General features: G+C 37.8%; 1 protein-coding gene across 2 annotated transcripts in view; it reads right to left on the bottom strand.

The window, feature by feature from the left end:
* Positions 1–3490: 3490 nt before the first annotated feature.
* The window catches only part of ntrk3a (neurotrophic tyrosine kinase, receptor, type 3a), a gene marked incomplete at its 5' end in the record, with an annotated part of 210137 nt that continues 193675 nt past the window's right edge, over positions 3491–19952 (bottom strand). The window contains 4 exons of one of the 2 annotated variants that reach the window (XR_014603703.1): positions 3491–5390; positions 5527–6545; positions 9564–9722; positions 19682–19925. Coding sequence is in view for 1 of the 2 variants with exons in the window: in XM_084094591.1 (XP_083950717.1) it covers positions 6360–6545; positions 9564–9722; positions 19682–19925 (589 nt within the window). Of the gene's footprint in view, positions 6546–9563; positions 9723–19681; positions 19926–19952 lie in introns of both variants that reach the window. The other variant, XM_084094591.1, reaches the window with a different exon arrangement.

Genomic DNA, 19952 nt, shown 5'->3' with positions numbered 1-19952 from the left:
GGTGGATCCCTGCTAGCACCCTCTTAACTCTACTGTTAGCCATGCCGTTAAGGAAGACATTTAAAGCAATCTCTCAGCAGTTGCTCCTCGAGTCACAGAGCCCTGATTTGTTCATTGTTGGGTTATGGGCTCCATTAGTTAAAGGCAGTGTTTTGAACGGTGCTTTTACAATTACAACCATGCAGTAAAAAATAGCTTGCAACAACCTAAAGGTGGTATGCTGGTCTTAGTTGATCTCCCAGTTCAACTGGACCAGCTGATCGAAGAGCAGTCGGGTTTAAGCTGTTGTTTTTAGCAGGACAATCTGCTAAACAACATCTTGGCAAGGCTGGGACTAGCTAAGACCAATTTCTTTCAGCAGCAAAACCCTTATACACAAGCATACTGCATCAACGACGTTTGGAAAGGCTACAGCTAGAAAGAAAAAGTGACTTATTGGCTCCTTATTGAGTTGACAACTGGCAGTTTATTTTACAAACTTGGCCAACAAAAGGGTAACGACTAATCGTCATGCTGTTTAGATATTGAGCTTTGACCAACAAGGTTACAGTCATTATCTGGCACAAATGAAAAGAAACAATTACAAGCGAAATAACTTTTCACTCAGAGTTGGAACTGCCTTGTAGTAATCACCTCTGTAAAACATCTTTCTCCCACAGTTTGACCAGAGAGTGGAACGAGGTTGAATAATGCATTTAAGAGACTGAGCAAAGAGCTCAAAGGAGCTCAGTCCTTTTTTGTTCTGATTGACAAGTATTCTTCTGTGGAACAAAGGGCTGTAGTCTCTATTAGGAAATAAAACAGTTCTGTACAAAAAGAGAGAGAGAGAGAGAGAGAGAGAGAGAGAGAGAGAGAGAGAGAGAGAGAGAGAGAGAGAGAGAGAGAGAGAGAGACTCACACCTAGACCCTTTGGCATATCTATACTTGCTGGTGGACTAGTAAACTCAGGGAAGGGTGGCAAGGCTGGGACAGATCGCCATTTGTTCAACATTTCCCACACAGACACACATACGGACCTCCCTTGGATCAGTGTGTATGTGCTGGCTCATGCTTCCCACTTTCCTTTTTCACACAGGGAAAGAGGGGGCCAAGGTACCTTTGGAAAAGAAGATCCGAGATGCTTCTTGCATCCTAATGAGAGCCGTCAGCACGCTCACAGCAGCAAGGTTAATCTAGATGTCAAAGTCTGCTGACAGTGCAGGAGATTGCTCTGGGGTGACATCCCCATCTGAAGTCTTAATGCCGCAGTCAATTTTAACCTCCCTTTTAAAGAAAACCGGAGTTGCATTTGGCCAGGCTTTTCCCGAGTTAAATGCACAACTGTCCTTGGAAGCGGGTTCAGCTTTTCCCACAGCTCAGGAGATCTGCCGGCCTAAACTATAGATCACTTTAGGTTCTAAGTAACAAGATTCACATGCTTGTCCATGTGCCAGGAGTGTACAGCAACTGCAGCTGAGTCAGGCTCTCAAAATGCAGCTGGTCCTTTCTCAGGGATATCGCTACTTCAGATGTATAAAAACACTTCCATTGTTATATTCGTATCATCAGCAGAGTGTGACATAAATCGACCACAAGTTTGGAACGTCTTCTTTCCACAGTACATTAAGAGTACTTAAGCCGCAATGCACTGGAGGTAGATAAGGACTTGTTCTGGTAGTCTCATCTGTAATTTAGGAGTGGGGTTTCAAATCAGATAAGGATCTTTAATTAAATGTTTTGAAGGCAATGAAAATGAGTTTTATCCAGCAGGCAAAAAACGAATAGCATGTTTTATGTGAGTCACAGTAACAGCAGAAGATCTGCAGCGACAACAATTTGGGATAACAGATTCAATCAGTAAGATATTCAGCGTGACTGCATCTCTTGAAGATTAATGCTCCAGGTGGCCACATCAAGTGTCGGAGGGCTAAATGAGTTCTAAAACTGGTCGGCTAATTTGATCGGGTTGTTACTGGTTTTGAAAGAAGCAAAGCTTGGCTTAGTATTGCCTCCAAGTGCTCAAAACAGAATATATTAAAGGCATTAATTCGGGTAAAAAGTTAACACATGACGTCTTAAAACGTTTTGCAGGCAAATCTAGACGTTGGATTTGAGCAACATTGCCGGTGATTGGCCAATTACAGTTTTTCTTCTTCACTTTGTCCTAGTAAAGCAGTCTTGCATGCGCTAAATGCTTTGGTAAATCAGGCCCACAGAAGGTAGGATAAATGGATGAGGAGAGAGCTGATCTGAGATCAGCAGCGAAGCGTGACAGTGCCAAGGTTTCTGCAGCCCTTCTGCAGGGTTATGAAGTGCTGAAAGAGAGCTCATTCCAGACGTAATGTTCCAGCTTCCTGCCTCGCTTCTTCTCCTCATGATTAAGGTCTTAAACCTCTCATCAATCGCCCTGCGCCTGCTCGCTGCCATGGCGGCGGTAAGCGAGAGAGGGAGATTCTGCTTGCCTCACAGCTCTGAATGCTTAACTCAACTCCGTCAGCCTGCCAACAGACAGCGCTGTGGCACTTCTCTCCACTCTGTTAGCGTGTGACCTTCACTGATTCATCTCTCTTACCCCTCTCTTTCTCACACACACCTCTCTTCTCTGCCTCAGGGGGATTACCGGAAGACTGGCCATCATATTTAAGGGATATCTAAAAGCCCGGGCCAAAAACTCATTTCATTGGTAATTTCCACCCATTTCTGCAAGGTGAAGTCATTAGAGTCGCGGCAACCCCTGGAGCTGCCATATCATCACCCTGCTGTCACACTCTCTCTCTTCTGATCCCCCTCTCCAAACCAGCTGTGGCTTACACACTCGCGTCCTTTCATTTACAGAAACTACTAATTCAGTTCGCGCTAGTCGTCCGACGGCTTCAGGTGATAAAGATACAGCCTCCCCACTCCCCGCAGCTAACGCCGCCCGACCCCTTCTCGCCACGTTTGTATAATCCACATTTCACAGGTCGTTGAGCCACGATCGGTCTCACCAAGTAAACCACAGAGAAATGTTTGACTCTTTCAACCCTGTTAGTCACAGTTATGTACTCAATGACTCAAATAATCTACAGCAACCACCGCCGCAACAGTGAGCCACAACCTTTAGTCCTCTTCAGGAAACAGGTAGGAACTAAGTGCAGTTTATTTGTTAGAGATATATAGTATGATTTGGTTTCAGAAGTGGAAAATGCTGGCCAGTCATAAAACAAATGCCCAGACAATGTTCTAATGCATCATGATTAAATGATACATTTAATATCGATTGTTAGCATTTAAAGGAATAGTTCACTTAAAAATTAAGTTGTTTCAAACCGGTATGAATTTATTTCTTCTGTGGAACACAAAGAAAGATATTTAGAAGAATATCGGTAACCAGACAGTTGATGGACCCCATTGACTTCCATAGTAGGAAAAAAATACTATGGAAGTCAATGGGGTCCATCAACTGTTTGGTTCTTCAACATTCTTCAAAATATCTTCCTTTGTGTTCAGCAGAAGAAAGAAATTCATACAGGTTTGAAACAACTTGAGGGCGAGTAAATGATGACATAATTTTCATTTTTAAGTGAAGTATTCCTTTAATAACATTGCTAAAAACATGCCACAGTGGAGATGAAGCATGCTAGTGCTGATACCATTTTCTTTTTTGAATAAACCAGCAATTTATTAAAGAGAAATGTGAGGTGGGCAACCTTATGTTTTTTCCCCATAAAATTACCCAAACAGAAAAAGGGGTTGACCAAGGAAGAAATAATAGCCTGTTCATGTTAACATATCATTTTCATATTTTGAACTCAGCCCCACATGCATTCTCTAAGTCTAGTCTCTTTACGGGAAAGCTGGGAATTGCTTTCATTGCCAACAGTGACATTTTGTCTGTTTCCTTCCAATTAGAACCTAATTCAGCATGAATGCTCACTGCGTACTACAACTGACATGTAAAATCTGGTGTGCCACATCAATGAGAGATTTGCAGAAATTACAATGAGTAAAGAGGACTGTGGTTAAAATGCATTGGGGCTCATCCATGATGCAGGTGCTAGAGGAAAGCAGGTCTGATTACTTAATAAAACTCGAGTCTTTTCGAGCAAGCAGTTGGGTACCCATACCGGGGTAAATTTCCACTGTTACTTTTCTGCACAAAAGCTTGGTGTGCAAAATTGCAAAGTCAGTGTATATCTGCAGCAGGGCCCCGTAGCTGACGAGAATATCAAAATGAGGAGCATCTTATCACACATAAGCACATCGCTGACGGCGTTATTGAAAGACTTTTGCAATTTCCCCCTTGTCATAGATGTGGAGAGAATTATCTGCCCTCTGTGGGAAGCAGAAAGAAACAACACAACAAGATCAACAAATGTTCAAGTCACTTCCTCTGCGCCAGGAACTTTTCCTGATGTGAAGGGTGAGATTATGGTTAAGCTAAATGTGTTCTGTCGAACTGTGATGGGCAGGTTGCCTCGAACAACAATTTAAGTTACGGTTCCTGATAGAGACCTGTGAAAAGCAGGAAAGTTTTTGACATTTTTCACTTTTGGTAATGGTTTAGTTGCGATGAAGTTGCGAGAATCAAAGCGAGCACTTGCACATAGAACACATAAAATGTTCCGCTGTTGATATATGTAAGGGTTAAGATAGGATGAAGTTCTAAATCGTCACTTATTGTGTGCTCAAGAATCGTTTGCACAGATAGGCACACAGCTGCAGCCGAAGTAAAGATTACTCGGCTGATTTATTCCACGTGTAATGATTATAGATTTATCATTAGACAAACACTGAGCCACAGATCACCTAGAATGAAAAGCATGAGCCAACAAAACTGAGAGAATATATTACAATAAAATCCAAATGTCACTTCAGAATAAATTAAGAATGTTTCAAAGAAGCCCTTTAGTATTAGGAAAGCTCCATCTCGATTATGCAATTATCGCATTATTTTGTTTACAAGAAAAGAAGAATATTACTTGACTGAATCTACAATGCTGTTATGCATTCTCTTCCATTATATTTTGATGACTCTATTAGCAGCAACAATATTTACTAGAGGAAACTGGTTACAGAACTAGGAACGGACATTGTTTTTTTATGGAATTTAGCGCAGACATAATAAAAAACGTTGCTCATGCTAGTTCTTCCAGTTAGCGTAACCATCTCTCTTTTATTAATTAAACTAAGGGAAAGGACGATATATTATGTTTGCAAAGAAGCATAATCACAGTTCATAAAAGCAATGAGGGCTAATGAATGGAATATGAGTATTTTCTGGGCATGATCTCACTTGGGAAACAATTCTACTGTTCCTGTTACATTCATTTCAGAAGCAAATGGTCTCTGGAATACAAGGAGCGAGGCAACATCTCATGATTTTCCTTTGTGGTGTGTTTCAGCTTGAAAACCCTAACCGTTCTTGAGCTCTAGGTCACATCCAAACCAAAACAGGAAAAAACAAAACAAAAAAAACAAGTTCATTTAGAAATATCAACATACATTCTATGGACATGTGAAAAAAACAACAAAAATATTATCAAAATATTTATAGAATTCACTCACCGTAACAGCACGCCAAGGAACTAAAATCATCTAATCAGGAAATGAAATAAGTTAACATACTGTTGCTTGTGACAGAAATTTACATTATATACATTCTTTTTTTTAAATAAACTCCTTTGTATTGATTGGTGGTTCCTTCAAGTTATTCCATTCACTAAAAAGCTCCTCAGAATATTTAAAAGCCCTGTTGGATACTTCCTGTAGAGTCAAAGAGAAGATCCGGCCAATCAGAGCGCAGTAAGGCTTTTTTCGGAAAAAAAGTCCTTGCCAATTATCTGACTCGGCAACCGTAAGCAGTCACATCCGAAAGGCGACCCTCAGCAAGAGACATGGCATACATCCACACTCGGAAGTGAAAGAAAAATAAATAAAAAATATATATATTTATAAAATGAAAAACAAGTAACCACGGGGAGAATTGTCAGGCAGTCAGGAAACAACAACAACAAAACAAAAAAAAAACTTTTTTTTTTTTTATATATATTTTAGGGGGAAATGAATGGTTTCCATTGTTCCTTTTTTAGAGTTTAAAAGTAGGCTGTTCTTACCAAAAAAAAAAAAAAAAAAAAAAAAAAAAGAAATAGAGAAAGGAGACTCTTCTTCTTGCAGTAGAACTGTACATCTTTATATGCAGGTAAACAAAATGTAAAAGTGCTTTTTAAAGACTGTTATCCAGTGTATCGAAAGGAGTAGCAGGCACTTAAGTCCATCCCATGTTGTAGTTGTCTGACAGTGGCGCAGTAAGGTACATGTTGTTTTGGGTAAATCCCAGGTTTTTCCGTTCCTCCGTTGGATAGACGCAGACAGACATCCAAACATATTCCCAACAAACATTAGCCCAGGATATCCAGGTAGACAGGTGTGGCTTTACCCAAGGCATAAAGAATTTTCTGGATGTCTTTGATGTTCAACCTCTGCTGCGGTTCCCTCTGCCAGCATCCCAGCATAATGTCGTACACTTCCTTGGGACAAAGCCGTGGCCGCTCCAGCACACGTCCTTGTGTGATGCATTCGATTACCTGTAAAGACAGGGAGAAAGGAGTCGGGAATTACTTGTTGATAAATATTCTATTGCAGGGGTCTTCAAACTTTTCCAGGCCAAGGGCTCCTGTTACATATTGTATAAAATTGAGCATTGCATTTTAAGCCTGGCCTTAAAGGGATAGTTCACCCAAAAATTAAAATTCTGTCATCATTTACTCTCCCTCAAGTTGTACCAAACCTGTATGACTTTCTTTCTTCTGCTGAACACAAAAGAAGATATTTTAAAGAAGGTTGGTAATTAAACAGTTGCTGGTCCCCATTGACATCCATAGTATTTTTTTTTCCTACTATGGAAGTCAATGGGGTCCATCAGTCGTTTGGTTACCGACTTTCTTCAAAATATATTCTTTTGTGTTCAGCAGAAGAAAGAAAGTCATACAGGTTTGGGACAACTTGAGGGTGAGTAAATGATGACAGAATTTTCATTTTTGGGTGAACTATCCCTTTAAGTATTTACATACTTTATGATACCAACAACATAATAAAAAAAATACTTATTAATGTAGGAGGGACAATAAAACATTTAGCTAAACTTTAGTTTTGAGTATTGTTAGTTTTTTATTTTTATTTTATTTCAATCAATTATTCTAAGCCCTGAATCTGAACTTACTCTATCTACTGATTTCAAAATTCATGATTCATTCATGATGCTGAAAATCCAGCTTCGCTATCACAGGAATAAATATCTTTCAAAAAACATTAAACACTTTTGAATGCAAGTTGTTTCAGACCAACAGCATGGGTACTGCAGTATTATTATTTTTTTTTTACTGGGATATTTCACATATTATTTTTTGCAATTCAAGTCACACAGACTTAAAGTCATGTGATGTGCTATCAAAATTCAGAGCTTTATTTTATTAAAGCTAAATTATTATATTTATACTCTATGAGGATTTTTGGAAGTATCTGAGGAACCTTTGCTCTGAATTATAACACAAGTGTATTTCCGCAGCAGTCAGATGCGGCGAGAGGACTTGCTGACAGTCCTGACAACACAAGAACCATCTAATGTTTTTTTTGTTTTTTTGTACAACAGACTTAATCTATCATTTAACAGTTCTCAGTTTCTGTAGAGAAACCATCCATGGCCTTTGTGTTATGATACGCAAAATAGGACCATCTCATGAAACTGAAGACATTTGCCTCTGTGGATGGCTTCGTATCGACTTTTAGAAAAGACAGATGATTGTTCGTGGTCCCTTGTGTCCACCGCACTGACTCCAGCTTGTGGATGTCTGTGTTCTATCGACTGATAGTTTGATTTAGTTTCATCCACCGGCAGAAATGACAGCATATGTTCTGATGCAATACAGTAGCCACCAGTCCTCTGGCACCAGAATATGGAGCAGTGCATGTGATTAGCATTCAAGCCCCTTCAGTGCATAATACAAACACACATCTTTCTTGCATTAATCACACAGCACCTACAGATTATGGTTCGCTGAGTTGATACTGATAATCTCAGTGTGAAGTAGTGCTCAAAACAGTTGTGAATAGAAGCTTCGAGAGAATCGCTGTCGCTTTTTCACTTTTCACAGCTTGGGAATCTGAAGTGGGGAATGAAGTATTTGGTCAGCAGAGAAAACACTTTCTCACAAAGACTCTGCTTTAGTTTGTATTTGTCCAAGTCGTGGCTGATTATATATATATATATATGACCCGTGATCACAAAACCAGTCACAAGTCGCACGGGTATATTTGTGGCAATAGCCAACAATACATTGTATGGGTCAAAATGATCGATTTCTCTTTTATACCAAAAAATCATTAGGATATTAAATAAAGATCATGTTCCATGAAGATCGTTTGTATATTTCCTACCGTAAATATATAAAACATTTATTTTTGTGAGTGAATGCAGCACAACGCGAACATAAATGGACAACTTTAAAGGCGATTTTCTCAATGTTTTGATTTTTTTGCACCCTCAGATTCCAGATCTTCAAATATTTTGCATCTCGGCCAAATATTGTCCTATCCTAACAAACCATACATCAATGGAAAGCTTATTTATTCAGCTTTCTTATGGTGTATAAATCTCGATTTCAAAAAATTGACCCATGTGACTGGTTTTGTGGTCCAGGGTCACATATATATTGTTAGCTTAATTTTTAATATGCAAAACAATTTTCTTTTGATTTGTGGGGGAGAAATATGGGATTTCATGAGATTCATCCTTAAACTTATATTATAACAATCTACATTCACTCATAATCTATCTTCTTTGTTATTGCACAGAGAATCCCAGTAAACATGTGGATATTTGTTTGCAACATTTTGGTTATGAATGCATAAATGAATGCATAAAGCCCAGTTTAGTATCAGGACTGAAAACAACATTATAAGGCTCTTGTCTAACCATTACAACATTTAGTTCAATAGTGGTAATTATGAGATTTATGTGAGAAGGTAAACAATAATCTTTGCTATTCAGACACAATGGAATAGTTTGGGAGCAGCATCTCTATGTGTGTGTGGATGTTTGGAGTTCATCCAAACCTTAGTTGTGAAACGTTACATGGAGAACAACAATAGCCGAAAATTAAGTGGCAGTGTTCCTCATTAACTCGACACACGAGGGAATATGTTTGAGACAAAAAATCCAACAACATGACATTTCAACATGTGTACTCCCTGTTCATTTCATAGGAAGACGTCATGTTCGAGATGAGCCTATACAGTCTATACCTGTCAAAAGCCTTATGACAACCGCCAGTGATTATGCTGTTTAATTTCGCTCCTTAGTCATCCTGTCTCAAGTACCAGTCCAGTACCAGTTTTTTTCGTCCAGTACAGACTTTCTGTCTCCATTAAGCTTTTTATTATCATTTCATCTGGGCAATGAGTCTTTACACCTTGCTTTCACCTACGGCAGTCATACAGTTTACTAATAATGTGTGACCAAAGCTAGCCAGAGGGCTAGCAAACAGCTGAAAAAGAAGACTTCTTTTAAGAGATTTTTCTTATGGAATCCGATAAAATGAACATACCTCATTATTTGCCAGCTGAAACCATGGCTGCTTGCCGTAGGTGAAGATTTCCCAGAGGATGACGCCGAAGCTCCAAACATCACTCTCCGTCGTGAACTTCCTGTACATGATGCTTTCTGGTGGCATCCAGCGAATGGGTAGCATGGTGTGTCCACCCACCTGTTGGAGCACCATATCCTGATTATCAAAGACAGTCAGAGACTAGTGAACTTCACAAACTCGCATTACTAAAGATTAACAACACTTTATGTTAAAATGATTAAAAGTCTTGTAGGTGCATTTTGAGATTTTTTCTTTTTTTACGTCCACATTTCATAACTTCCAGAATTTTTCATAGTATTTTGTAATTTCTTAAGTACGTCACCAAGGACGATAAGTATAACGTTTCAATAATGGCGTTTCAGTAACGTTTTAAATCTATGAGAATGGAGACGTCCACACCACAACTATAGAGACATAATTTCATAATTTATTATGCCCTGATTCACACAAAGGACAATAACTTTAATGATAACGATTCTTACAAAGTTTTAATAATCACACAATTCTTTGAAAATAGAAACAATGACACCACAAGTATACCAGAGAAACGATATCTTCCGATTTTTTTGTCCAGCTGATGAACAATAAACTGACAGCCAATGACAATCCATTCTGAATTTAAAGAGCCAGATCATTAAAAGCAGCAGAATAAACAGAACGTTATCGTGCACTAGTTATCATTATAGTCATTGCTATTCTTTATTCTTAATTTCTGCGGGTAAATTGACCTTCCTGGTTGCTGTGAAAAATAACAGTATGATGTACAATTATGGCTGGGCGATATGACCAAAATCTTATATCTAAAATCACAATATGAGTTGTGTAATAATATAGTTATTTTTGCACTAAATAAGGTTTTTATGACAAAGTTTTTGATACCATTGAAATTTCATAATTCTCATCGCCAATTTTAATATAACAAAAAACTAATACTAGCAAAAGCAAAAAAACACAAACAAGAACACCAAAAAAACTCTCAAGCTTACTGAACACAAGTAAACCGTTATTGATAAAATAAGAACAAAGTAATTACAAGCATTAGGACAAGACTACATTAGAAAAAAGCCCTACCTGAAAAACTTCAATAGAAAAATTCAATAGAGAATGTTTGATTAACATTCAGACAGCGGGTTTATTAAGATACTGTCACTTTAAGACTGAATAGACTGATCAAATATTGAAACATGCGATTTCTAAACTGTTTACATTCACTTAAGACTTAAATGACTGTTTATGAGAATATTCACTGGCCATTTTGACACATAAGTGTGTGTTTCTGACCGTTCAAATCCAATAAGGCGGCTAAAAAGAACTCAGCCTAGTATTCGCGCTGTATGAGTATCGGCTTCAAGCACAACACGTGCATATACTAAAATGAGTTCTCTTTCGCTGATTATTGTGCTTCAATGTTTTAATTTCACTTGTTTTTAAATAGCAATGGTTAAAAACGTATGCAAATGATAAGATTTTATGACTGCGCATAGCCGCGATAGATACGATACATTTTGGTTGATACATTTCTACCAGTTAATTGGTGGCTATCGGTATATCTCCCACCCCTACTTACAATATCTGAAGAGCTTTGACATGGAAAACTGAGAAACCAGAAAAGATGGAGGAAGGGAAAACAAATGTATCCATTAAGGGTTTTTGACAGCTCCAAATCATCAAAGACCATAAATAAAGTCTCCCTCCAGGCCTTCCCAATGTTAAACGAGATATTAATCGATTAAAACAACAAGACATTAATCATCTCTGCCCTGGGCCGGCACCGGACTGGATTGGTTTAGAATCTATTTCCTCTTCGTGTCTGTTGCTTGTGTTAATTACAGCCATGCCAGGACAACTGAGAGTGACGTTTCAATGGCAGTTGCGTGGTTATTGCGGCTTTCAACTCGTAAGTGGCGACTGCGTATTAATTACAAGGCTCATTAGTGGTTTGCTCACATGGGGGTCAGGCTATTGACTGTGTGCAGGAATACAAAGCAGTCTGCGGCAAACTGTACATCCACAGACTGCCTAATTTCTTCTTTGTAGGATGCTTATTGTGCTTTTATTTTTATCATAAATGCATTTAGTTGCGTGTTAAAAATAATCAGGAGAAAAAAATGTTCTTTGGCTCTATTGCTTTGTCAAGAGTGTATCCTTGGCAACAGGACATGTCTCTAAGCTCTGAGCACAACAACGACAATTTAGGAATTAGGAAAACGTCACAGTTTTCGATGATTTGACGATGAATAAATTGCTGTTTATCAATAAACAACAAAAAATCATAGGTTGCACATCCACGTAGCTCACGACTCATTTCAATTTGCAAACGGCAAATGACTCAGAATAATGAGTGCAAAAATATGAACGTCTCCGTGATTAGGAAACTATAGAGGCATTGAGATGTACTATAATTTAAGTCTGGGAGGTTTTTTTCCTGGTGTAATGTCTTTAATGTAGGGAACGATAAGGCAGTAGAAGGCTGTGTATGTTAATCAGCTACGCTTCTGTGGTTCTCATTCGCAGCCAGTTCCTCACAGAGGAGGAAGCTGTCCCACAGGCTCCAGTGATGTGTGGCAAATATCCCTCCTCTCACTGGCTCACTCTTTCCCTCCCGCCTCTGCCCTTTAGGAGGTGTAAGCAATATGCCAGTCCTGCTGCGGTCAAACAACACTCCTCTTGTTCCGTGAGATGGAGTTCAGGGTACTACTGGGCCGCTGCTAACGCTCCCCATGCGTGGGCAGGAACTGCTCCCTATGGCCATACTGAGCTGCTCGCCTGGCTAACTCAGCCCACTTTAGCGTTAGCGCACAACATCCTTGCCAGGAAAAGTCAGCCAGGGATGAAGGTAATGAAGGTATGATCACCATAATGGACATAGATAGAGGGGAGAGAGATAGAACAATGTTTGGAGAGCTTGAAACAGTCAAATACGGCGCTAACTGTGTTAGCTGCAATGCTAGTGACTTTCTGCTGCCATGTCAGGTCCTTTCCCGCACAGCCTGATTAGAAATTATATTAAAAAAAATAGCTTATGAAAACATGTTAATGTCATTTAAATGACACGTCACAAGCTAAAAATGGTCGAATGAAAGATTTATTTTCTTTGTGTTTTCAATAAGCCTTTGATTAAAAAGCTAAGAACTTAGTCTATTAGCATAGCGCTAACTGCTTAATACTGGTTAACTATCTTTTGATTAGCTAGAACAAGATACTGCAATAACAGGCTACATTTTGGATCAGGCATTGAGAGGAATAGTATCTTGTATGACACAGTTAAATACAAAATACCATACTAGCATACTATTCTTACTCTCTCTGCCATTTTGGAGAAATAGTAGGTGTAGAATTTTTCGAATTTAGCTGCCAAAATAGCATACTATTTTTAGCATAGCCTACATTTCTATTATTATAGAGTACATTAGTGTCTAGATATAGTATAGATATAGAAAGAAATAATATATTTTATATTTTGCAATTCTGACTTTATAACTTGCAATTCTGGCTTTTTTTTCTCACAATTGCGAATTCATATCCCACAATTCTGACTTTTTAACACAATTCTGACTTTATATCACAATTCTGACTTTATATCACATAATTCTGACTTTATAACTTGCAATTCTGACTTTATAACTCGCAATTCTGGCTTTTTTTCTTGCAATTGCGAGTTTATATGTCACAGTTCTGACTTTATAACACGCAATTGCAAGTTTATATCACGCAATTTTTACTTTATAATTTGTAACTGCAAGTTTATATCTCACAATTCTGACTACAATTCGCAATTGCTAAAAAACTGCAACTGCAAGTAGAAAGACACAATTCTAAGATGAAAAGTCGCAAGTACCTTTTTTATTTTTTATTCTGTGGTGGAAACAAGCTTCCATTGTATAGAGCTTACTTTTTCTTTAAAAAAAGTAAGTGAAACAGTATGCTAAATTACATGAACTCATTACATTGCATGTGTTTTTATTCAACATTTACAAGTCAGATCAAATTAGTTAAAAAAGATTACGGCTATAAGTAACAGTTCAATCGTCACACTGGAAATGTAAGGTCAAGTCAAGTACACTGCACTGCATCTATAGAGAAAAGTGCACTAAGTAGACTACAGTAGGCTATATGTAGTATGTTAGGATGCTAATCCAAACACATACATATTTAGTGTTTTTGTTTAGTGAAACTATTTGTGCTTGAGTGTTTGGGAAATTGAATCGATAGTATTGATTGAACTTGCATTCATCTGAATAGCTTTCCCCAGATTGCTCCCCCCATCTTATCTGAGGTGGAACGACGAGACTGCAGATGCATGTAAATCAGTCTGCGGGGCTTCGTTGAGATCGGAATGAGAACTGGCAGGGTGGTGACAAAAATGCCAACGCAATCTGAAAGGGCACCGATGAAAGGCAACACAATTAGCGACTGGAGGGTGGAAGAATCATAGACGGGGAGGATGGGAATCACATAGCGGTAATTAGTGCATATTAAAATCAATAGCATGTTTGTTTCAATGAACAGCTGACGAGAGATGATGTCATTAAATGAGTTAAAGAGCGTTGAGGAAATAGACATATGCGGTTGGAAATTCCAGCAGTTTTCTGTCTCACTTAACTAGCTTCAGAAGAGATGTACAATGTACCAAACAAATGTGCATTAACAGATGGAAAAATTAACAGTGCATAAAGCAGAGTGAAGGTTTTCTGATCTGGGACTATTAACTTGGTTACCCATCAGTTAATGGAGTATTCATCCGCAACAAGTCCTTCATCCACATCATAGAACTGTCTAACACCAGACACGGGTGGGTTTGAAGCAAGGTAACTCAGCTTTGCTTTGCCAGGTCTTGCTGGCAGGAAGTTGAGGTGTTTGGTTCCTACATCAAATTTACACTGACAAAGAAAACCTGAGCAACTCGAAATCGACCCCAGCTTCTCTTCCTTCTGCAAGTGAGATTATACGGCGCAATCATTACATGGATGAGGAAGCCAAGCTGTTGATGAATACTGACTCTAGGCTAACTGACTGCGTTCAATCCCAGGAGACCACCTTGTAGAGGTTCTTTCTGGAGAGTGAACACGTCAGAATGTCACCGGTGTCAGAGAAGACGGGCTGTTGGATGCCATTTTGGTTTATATCTGCTCTGAGATGAGAGGCGTATGTGCCTATTGCGGTTAGGAGCAACTAAGAGAGACCTTTTCAGATCAGGTTTAGGTTTATACTATAACAATTTGTGGAAATCAAGGATACTCAACTCTGAATATTGATAAAGGCTTTGTTTCTGAAACCTAATGATATGCTTCCCACATAGATAACTAACTTCTAAGGCTACATGCTAAATGACATCAAAGTGTCTGATTTGAAATGCTCTACAATGGCACATAAACAGAATTCTGCATGGCAGATTTGACTCAAAGGAATCCAATAGAGCTTAACGATAATCCTTAAAATACATAATAAACAAACAGTGGACGAAATAGCCCATTTTATTTGTTCATCAATAGTATTCTGTATTGAATTAAATGTTTCAATAGATCTCATGCTGCTTATTTTTAGGCATCAATGCCAAGTGCCTCGTAGACGCATGGACATTTAGGTTTGCTTTTGCAAAACAGTGATGGTTTGGGTCACTTCCTGTTTGTTAGGAACAGTAAATTGATTGCTGTCTCTTTTGTGCTGCAGAGTGCAATCAGCCATTTAACAGTGCCATTAAAATAAAGTAAGCCACAGAATATATTAAGTGAGATGAGATGCAATGGTCTATTTGACATTTACTGTTAAATGTAACATATTTCCTCCATTGCAATTAGGACTGATTCTCTGGGAACAGCAACAACCCGTGTCTACTGAAGGATCTGCATTTAGAAATATGCTACTATTGAGGCAAAAGTAGCTTCTGCTTTTGATCATCAGGTTTATTTTTTTCTTTCAGTGTATTAAAAAAAAATGTCTTGCTTCCGGTCACTTTTACATTGTCCACCTTGAGGTAAGCAAGGTTAGGCATTGTTTTAAGCATGAAATAGGTCATTTAAATATTATATTATTCTAAAATAAATAATATATATATATATATATATATACACATCACAAAATAATATATAAATATATATAAATATATATACATAAACATCACAAAATAAATGTAAAAGAAATCAAATAAATAATTAATAATATAATAGGTTTATATTAATAATACTATATTATTATTATTATAGCAAAAAAAGTTTTCTTTTTTTATTATTAAATTAATACTTTTTCTATGTATGCAGTGATGTTAGCCAATCATAACAGTGGACGTTCAGTGACAAGCCTTAAAGGAGCCGTCCCTTAAAATGGATAATTTCCGGCAGAAGTTCAAAATGAGGACTAAAAGTAATCATTTTTAATAACGCATTTGCCTTTTTGTGCGAAACACTTTGTTAACATTATTAAGTGAACCTCAAAGAACATTAAAATAAATAAATTCCATGTCATTACCCCTTTAAAAACATTAAAGCACACTTACACTAAAACATTAACACACAAAAGCATTAAAAAACAAAGAAAACACCTAAATAAACCAAACTTGATATTTGATGTGGCTTGTTTGAAATACATAGCATGGCATTTGTCTCCTCAGTTCAAAAGTCCACCACAAGCCACTGACAGAATTAGTACGAATGCTGATTGAGCTGTTTGCTTGTTAAGTTTGGCTCCTGAATAATTTCTTGACTTCTGACAGTGAGTAAAATTCTCATTTCACTTCAGTGCCCTAAAAATGGGAGTCACATTCAAAGCAGCGAGATGAACAATCATGTTCAAATCAACTTAATCTAGTCGAGCGATAGAGGAGCTCTGTAAATTCTGCGTCACCTCATTCATTCTCTTGTTGAGCGCTAAGTGAAAAGACACATTTTAATTCATTTAGGGCCCTCATCTTGCAAATTGAGCCCTCTGTCATCTAGGCCAAATCTACAGAGAGGCCCATGTCTGTCAGGCAAAGACAAGATTTTGATTGAGGATCTTCTGTAGAAGCACAAATGGGTCTGGAGCATGTAATTGAGCCAACCAGCTGGAATGAGTCAGAATTGTCTGAATTCATACTTGAAATTTTAAGAAATAGTTCATCCACAAATTCAAATTTCTATATTCATTTACTCACCCTTGTGTGGTTCCAATATCTAGCCAAGTGTCCAAGCTGCTATTTTCCCTACACTATTTTCCCTTTTCTGCATGGTCCCCATACACTTTCATAACAGACAAACAGCAGCTTGCACATGTTTCTAAATCTCTCCTTTAGCGTTTCATGCAAGAATAAATAAAAGTCATATGAATTTGGATTGACAGGTGAGTAAATGATCACAGAATTAACATTTTTGGTGAAGTACTGTATCACTTTAAAAAAATACTCCACAAATTATGAATGTAAATCTAAAGAATTATCCTTGCAAAACATGCATATGATATTTGTGCTTTTTACATCTCAAATGTATTTTTAAAATACCCAATAAATCGTAACATATCATCAAGGCTTGTATTCAGACCTCTGTGTATGATTTAGATGTTTAATGGGCTTTGTTAGTATTTATGTTAATATCTTTAATACCAAATAACAAATATGGTGAATTTTTTAACCTTGTCCTTAATTAACACTCAGTATGACTAATCTAATGACTGTAAATAAACAATTTGATTAAAGCGAGACACTACAGGTGAATAGGGTAAAAATTTTAACTAGCAGATACTAGCAGATTTTTCTCGTCTTAATGTAGGTAATTAAGATGAGAAAAATCTGCTAGTATCTGCTAGTTAAAAATTTTACCCTATTCACCTGTAGTGTCTCGCTTTAAAAATGTATTACAAGTTTTCTGTAATTTAATGTTTAAATATGCAAATTAGGCAATATCTAATTAAATATGCGCTAATTTGTATATATTTAAAAAAACAAAATCTGAGTATTGGATAAAGCCAGATTAAAAATTATTTTTTCATTGTGTTCACATATTAGATGGGGAAAAAATTACAGAGGGATTTATGGATATCTACTTTTGTTATCCTGTAAATCATAATATACTGTCAATAGCCTTAAAAAAAATGTTTTTGGGGAATAAAATGTTATATAAATCAGGCTAGGAATAATATATTTACAAATCCCTCTGCAAATGTTTTCATAATATAACTAGGTACAAGACTGGAAAGATTGGTGTATATAGGTGCTACTGAAGTGGAGATTTCAGACTTGGAGTATGAGAGAAAGGTCATTTTGAGAAAACGGGCTTTAAAGATTTATCATCAGCCAATGAGATTGCGCATTCAGCCCTTTTACTTTCGCGATTGGTTGCTGATAAAAAGGAAATGACCATATTTGGATCCGACAGCATTGTACAGTGAAGAGAGAGCTTTCCAGCGGTGCCTGTGATGACAGAGAGCAGACAGAGATCGCGGATCGGCGGGAGGATTTACAACGACAACTTTTGTTGAATTTACGCGAAATCTACAGACGCAAACAGACAAAGTGTAGTAAAATAAAGACCTAAATGTGTATTTCGGACTTTTTTCACCACAGTCTGAAAGAAGACATGTAATTGAAGACAAATATCCAAAAATCTAAAAATTGACCAGTAAAAAACAAAACAATGTTTTTGCCTTCCGTGTCCCGCCTTTAAGGGTCATGACACCCTAACCCAAAATTTCTGAGATTTTAACAGAGGTATGTGTGTTGAACACCATTGAAGACAAAGTTAGCATCTGTTAGATTTAATAGTAGGGGGAAAATGGTTAAATTTTAGTTTTTTTCCGCTATTTTCGTCTTCCGGGTTTAAAATCTTCATCGTGTCCACGTCACAGACTATGACGTGGCAGAGCACTATAGTACTCTGATGACTCATCGGTGTCTCATAATTATTAATGAGACTGAGTTTTTTATCCAATGAGAAGACACTTTCTATTAATTATTCATGACACCACGTGGATCTTTCCAATGACAGACATGTCAAACTATGATATCGCCTATCGCGTAGTAGATGAGAGAGGTAATGATGGGACGCGCGTTTGTTTTCGTGGTGCAAAAGTTCCAGTGCATCTTTCCCCGCGATGCTGCCAGGGCTAGACTCTGACTGCGGGCGGCTGGTTGGCCATCAACCACGGACACATCTAAACTATGTAGCAACCGTACAACTGGCAGGTTTCGTCTTGCGAGTGATGCGGTCCCGAGGACTTTTCTATCGCTTCAGAGGTGTGTGTGTGTGTGTGTGTCTAAAATGTAACCCTGACCGTTTTACTTGCCTTTTGTTAAATAATCACTCGTTATTAAAATTTAGATATGTCGATAATACCTCAAAATTGTATGGAACGTATGCTTAATTTGTGCAAATTTCTATGTCACTGTCCATCTTTTTTATGTTGGTTTAGGGGGCGCGTAGATGGCTATGTACGGAACGTTTTTTTTTAAGCGAATTTCAAATATATGCATTTATAGTGTGTATATAAACAAATATATATATATTTTATAATGACATAATTATACATATACATGTGCATTTATATGTTTTAAATACAATTATAAGGTGTCAGTGTATTTCATTAGACTATAACTTTGCCAGCTATAAAAAAAATCTAGCATTTCCTCACGTTTTACCACTGATTTTTAGTGACAGTCGATATGCATGCATGGGCCACTGGCGATGACAGTCCCCCCTCTCCCCTGCCGTGCCATACCACACCCACTCCCCTCCTTTCTTCTCACAGCCACCACGCCCAATTAAGTTGCATTTTTCAAAAAGATTGTGAGCTAGACTTGAGCTGAAAGAGGGGGGTGTCGTGACCCTTTAAGGTCTTTTAAAATAAAAGCAGCTGGATATATAAATATTACAACTTTTCAGAAGTCATTCAAAATGAGTAATTATGCATTTAATTACGGATCCATCATACGCCACAATTGACAAAGGGTTAATTTGTGTTTTGTAGATATTTGATGACTAATCAATGAACTACATACAGGTTCAGACTGTCTCAGAGCTGAATGATTCAAGATGTTTTTTCCACCGACTTGCAATTTTTGACAAACATTTATTTTGCTCAAGCATTTATGAATACAAAACCGCTCTTACCCGATAGTAGTCAGTGCTGTAGATGTCTCTTGACATTCCGAAGTCTCCAATTTTCACGAGCAGCCCGTTGCCCACCAGGCAGTTGCGCGTCGCCAGGTCACGGTGCACAAAGTGCTGAGATGCCAGGTAGACCATCCCTGATGCGATCTGAGTGGCTATGTGCAGCATCTGAGACAAACCCAGTTCCCCATTGGTCTGAAGTGGCTGTCCGTCAACCAGGATCATTGCATCTGGACCGTGAGCTCTGTAAGTATAAAACAGACAGAATGAC

Source organism: Abramis brama (genome assembly GCF_963993115.1).
Source record: "Abramis brama genome assembly, chromosome: 20".
Taxonomy (NCBI): domain Eukaryota; kingdom Metazoa; phylum Chordata; class Actinopteri; order Cypriniformes; family Leuciscidae; genus Abramis; species Abramis brama.
This window is presented reverse-complemented; position numbering and strand designations above follow the sequence as displayed.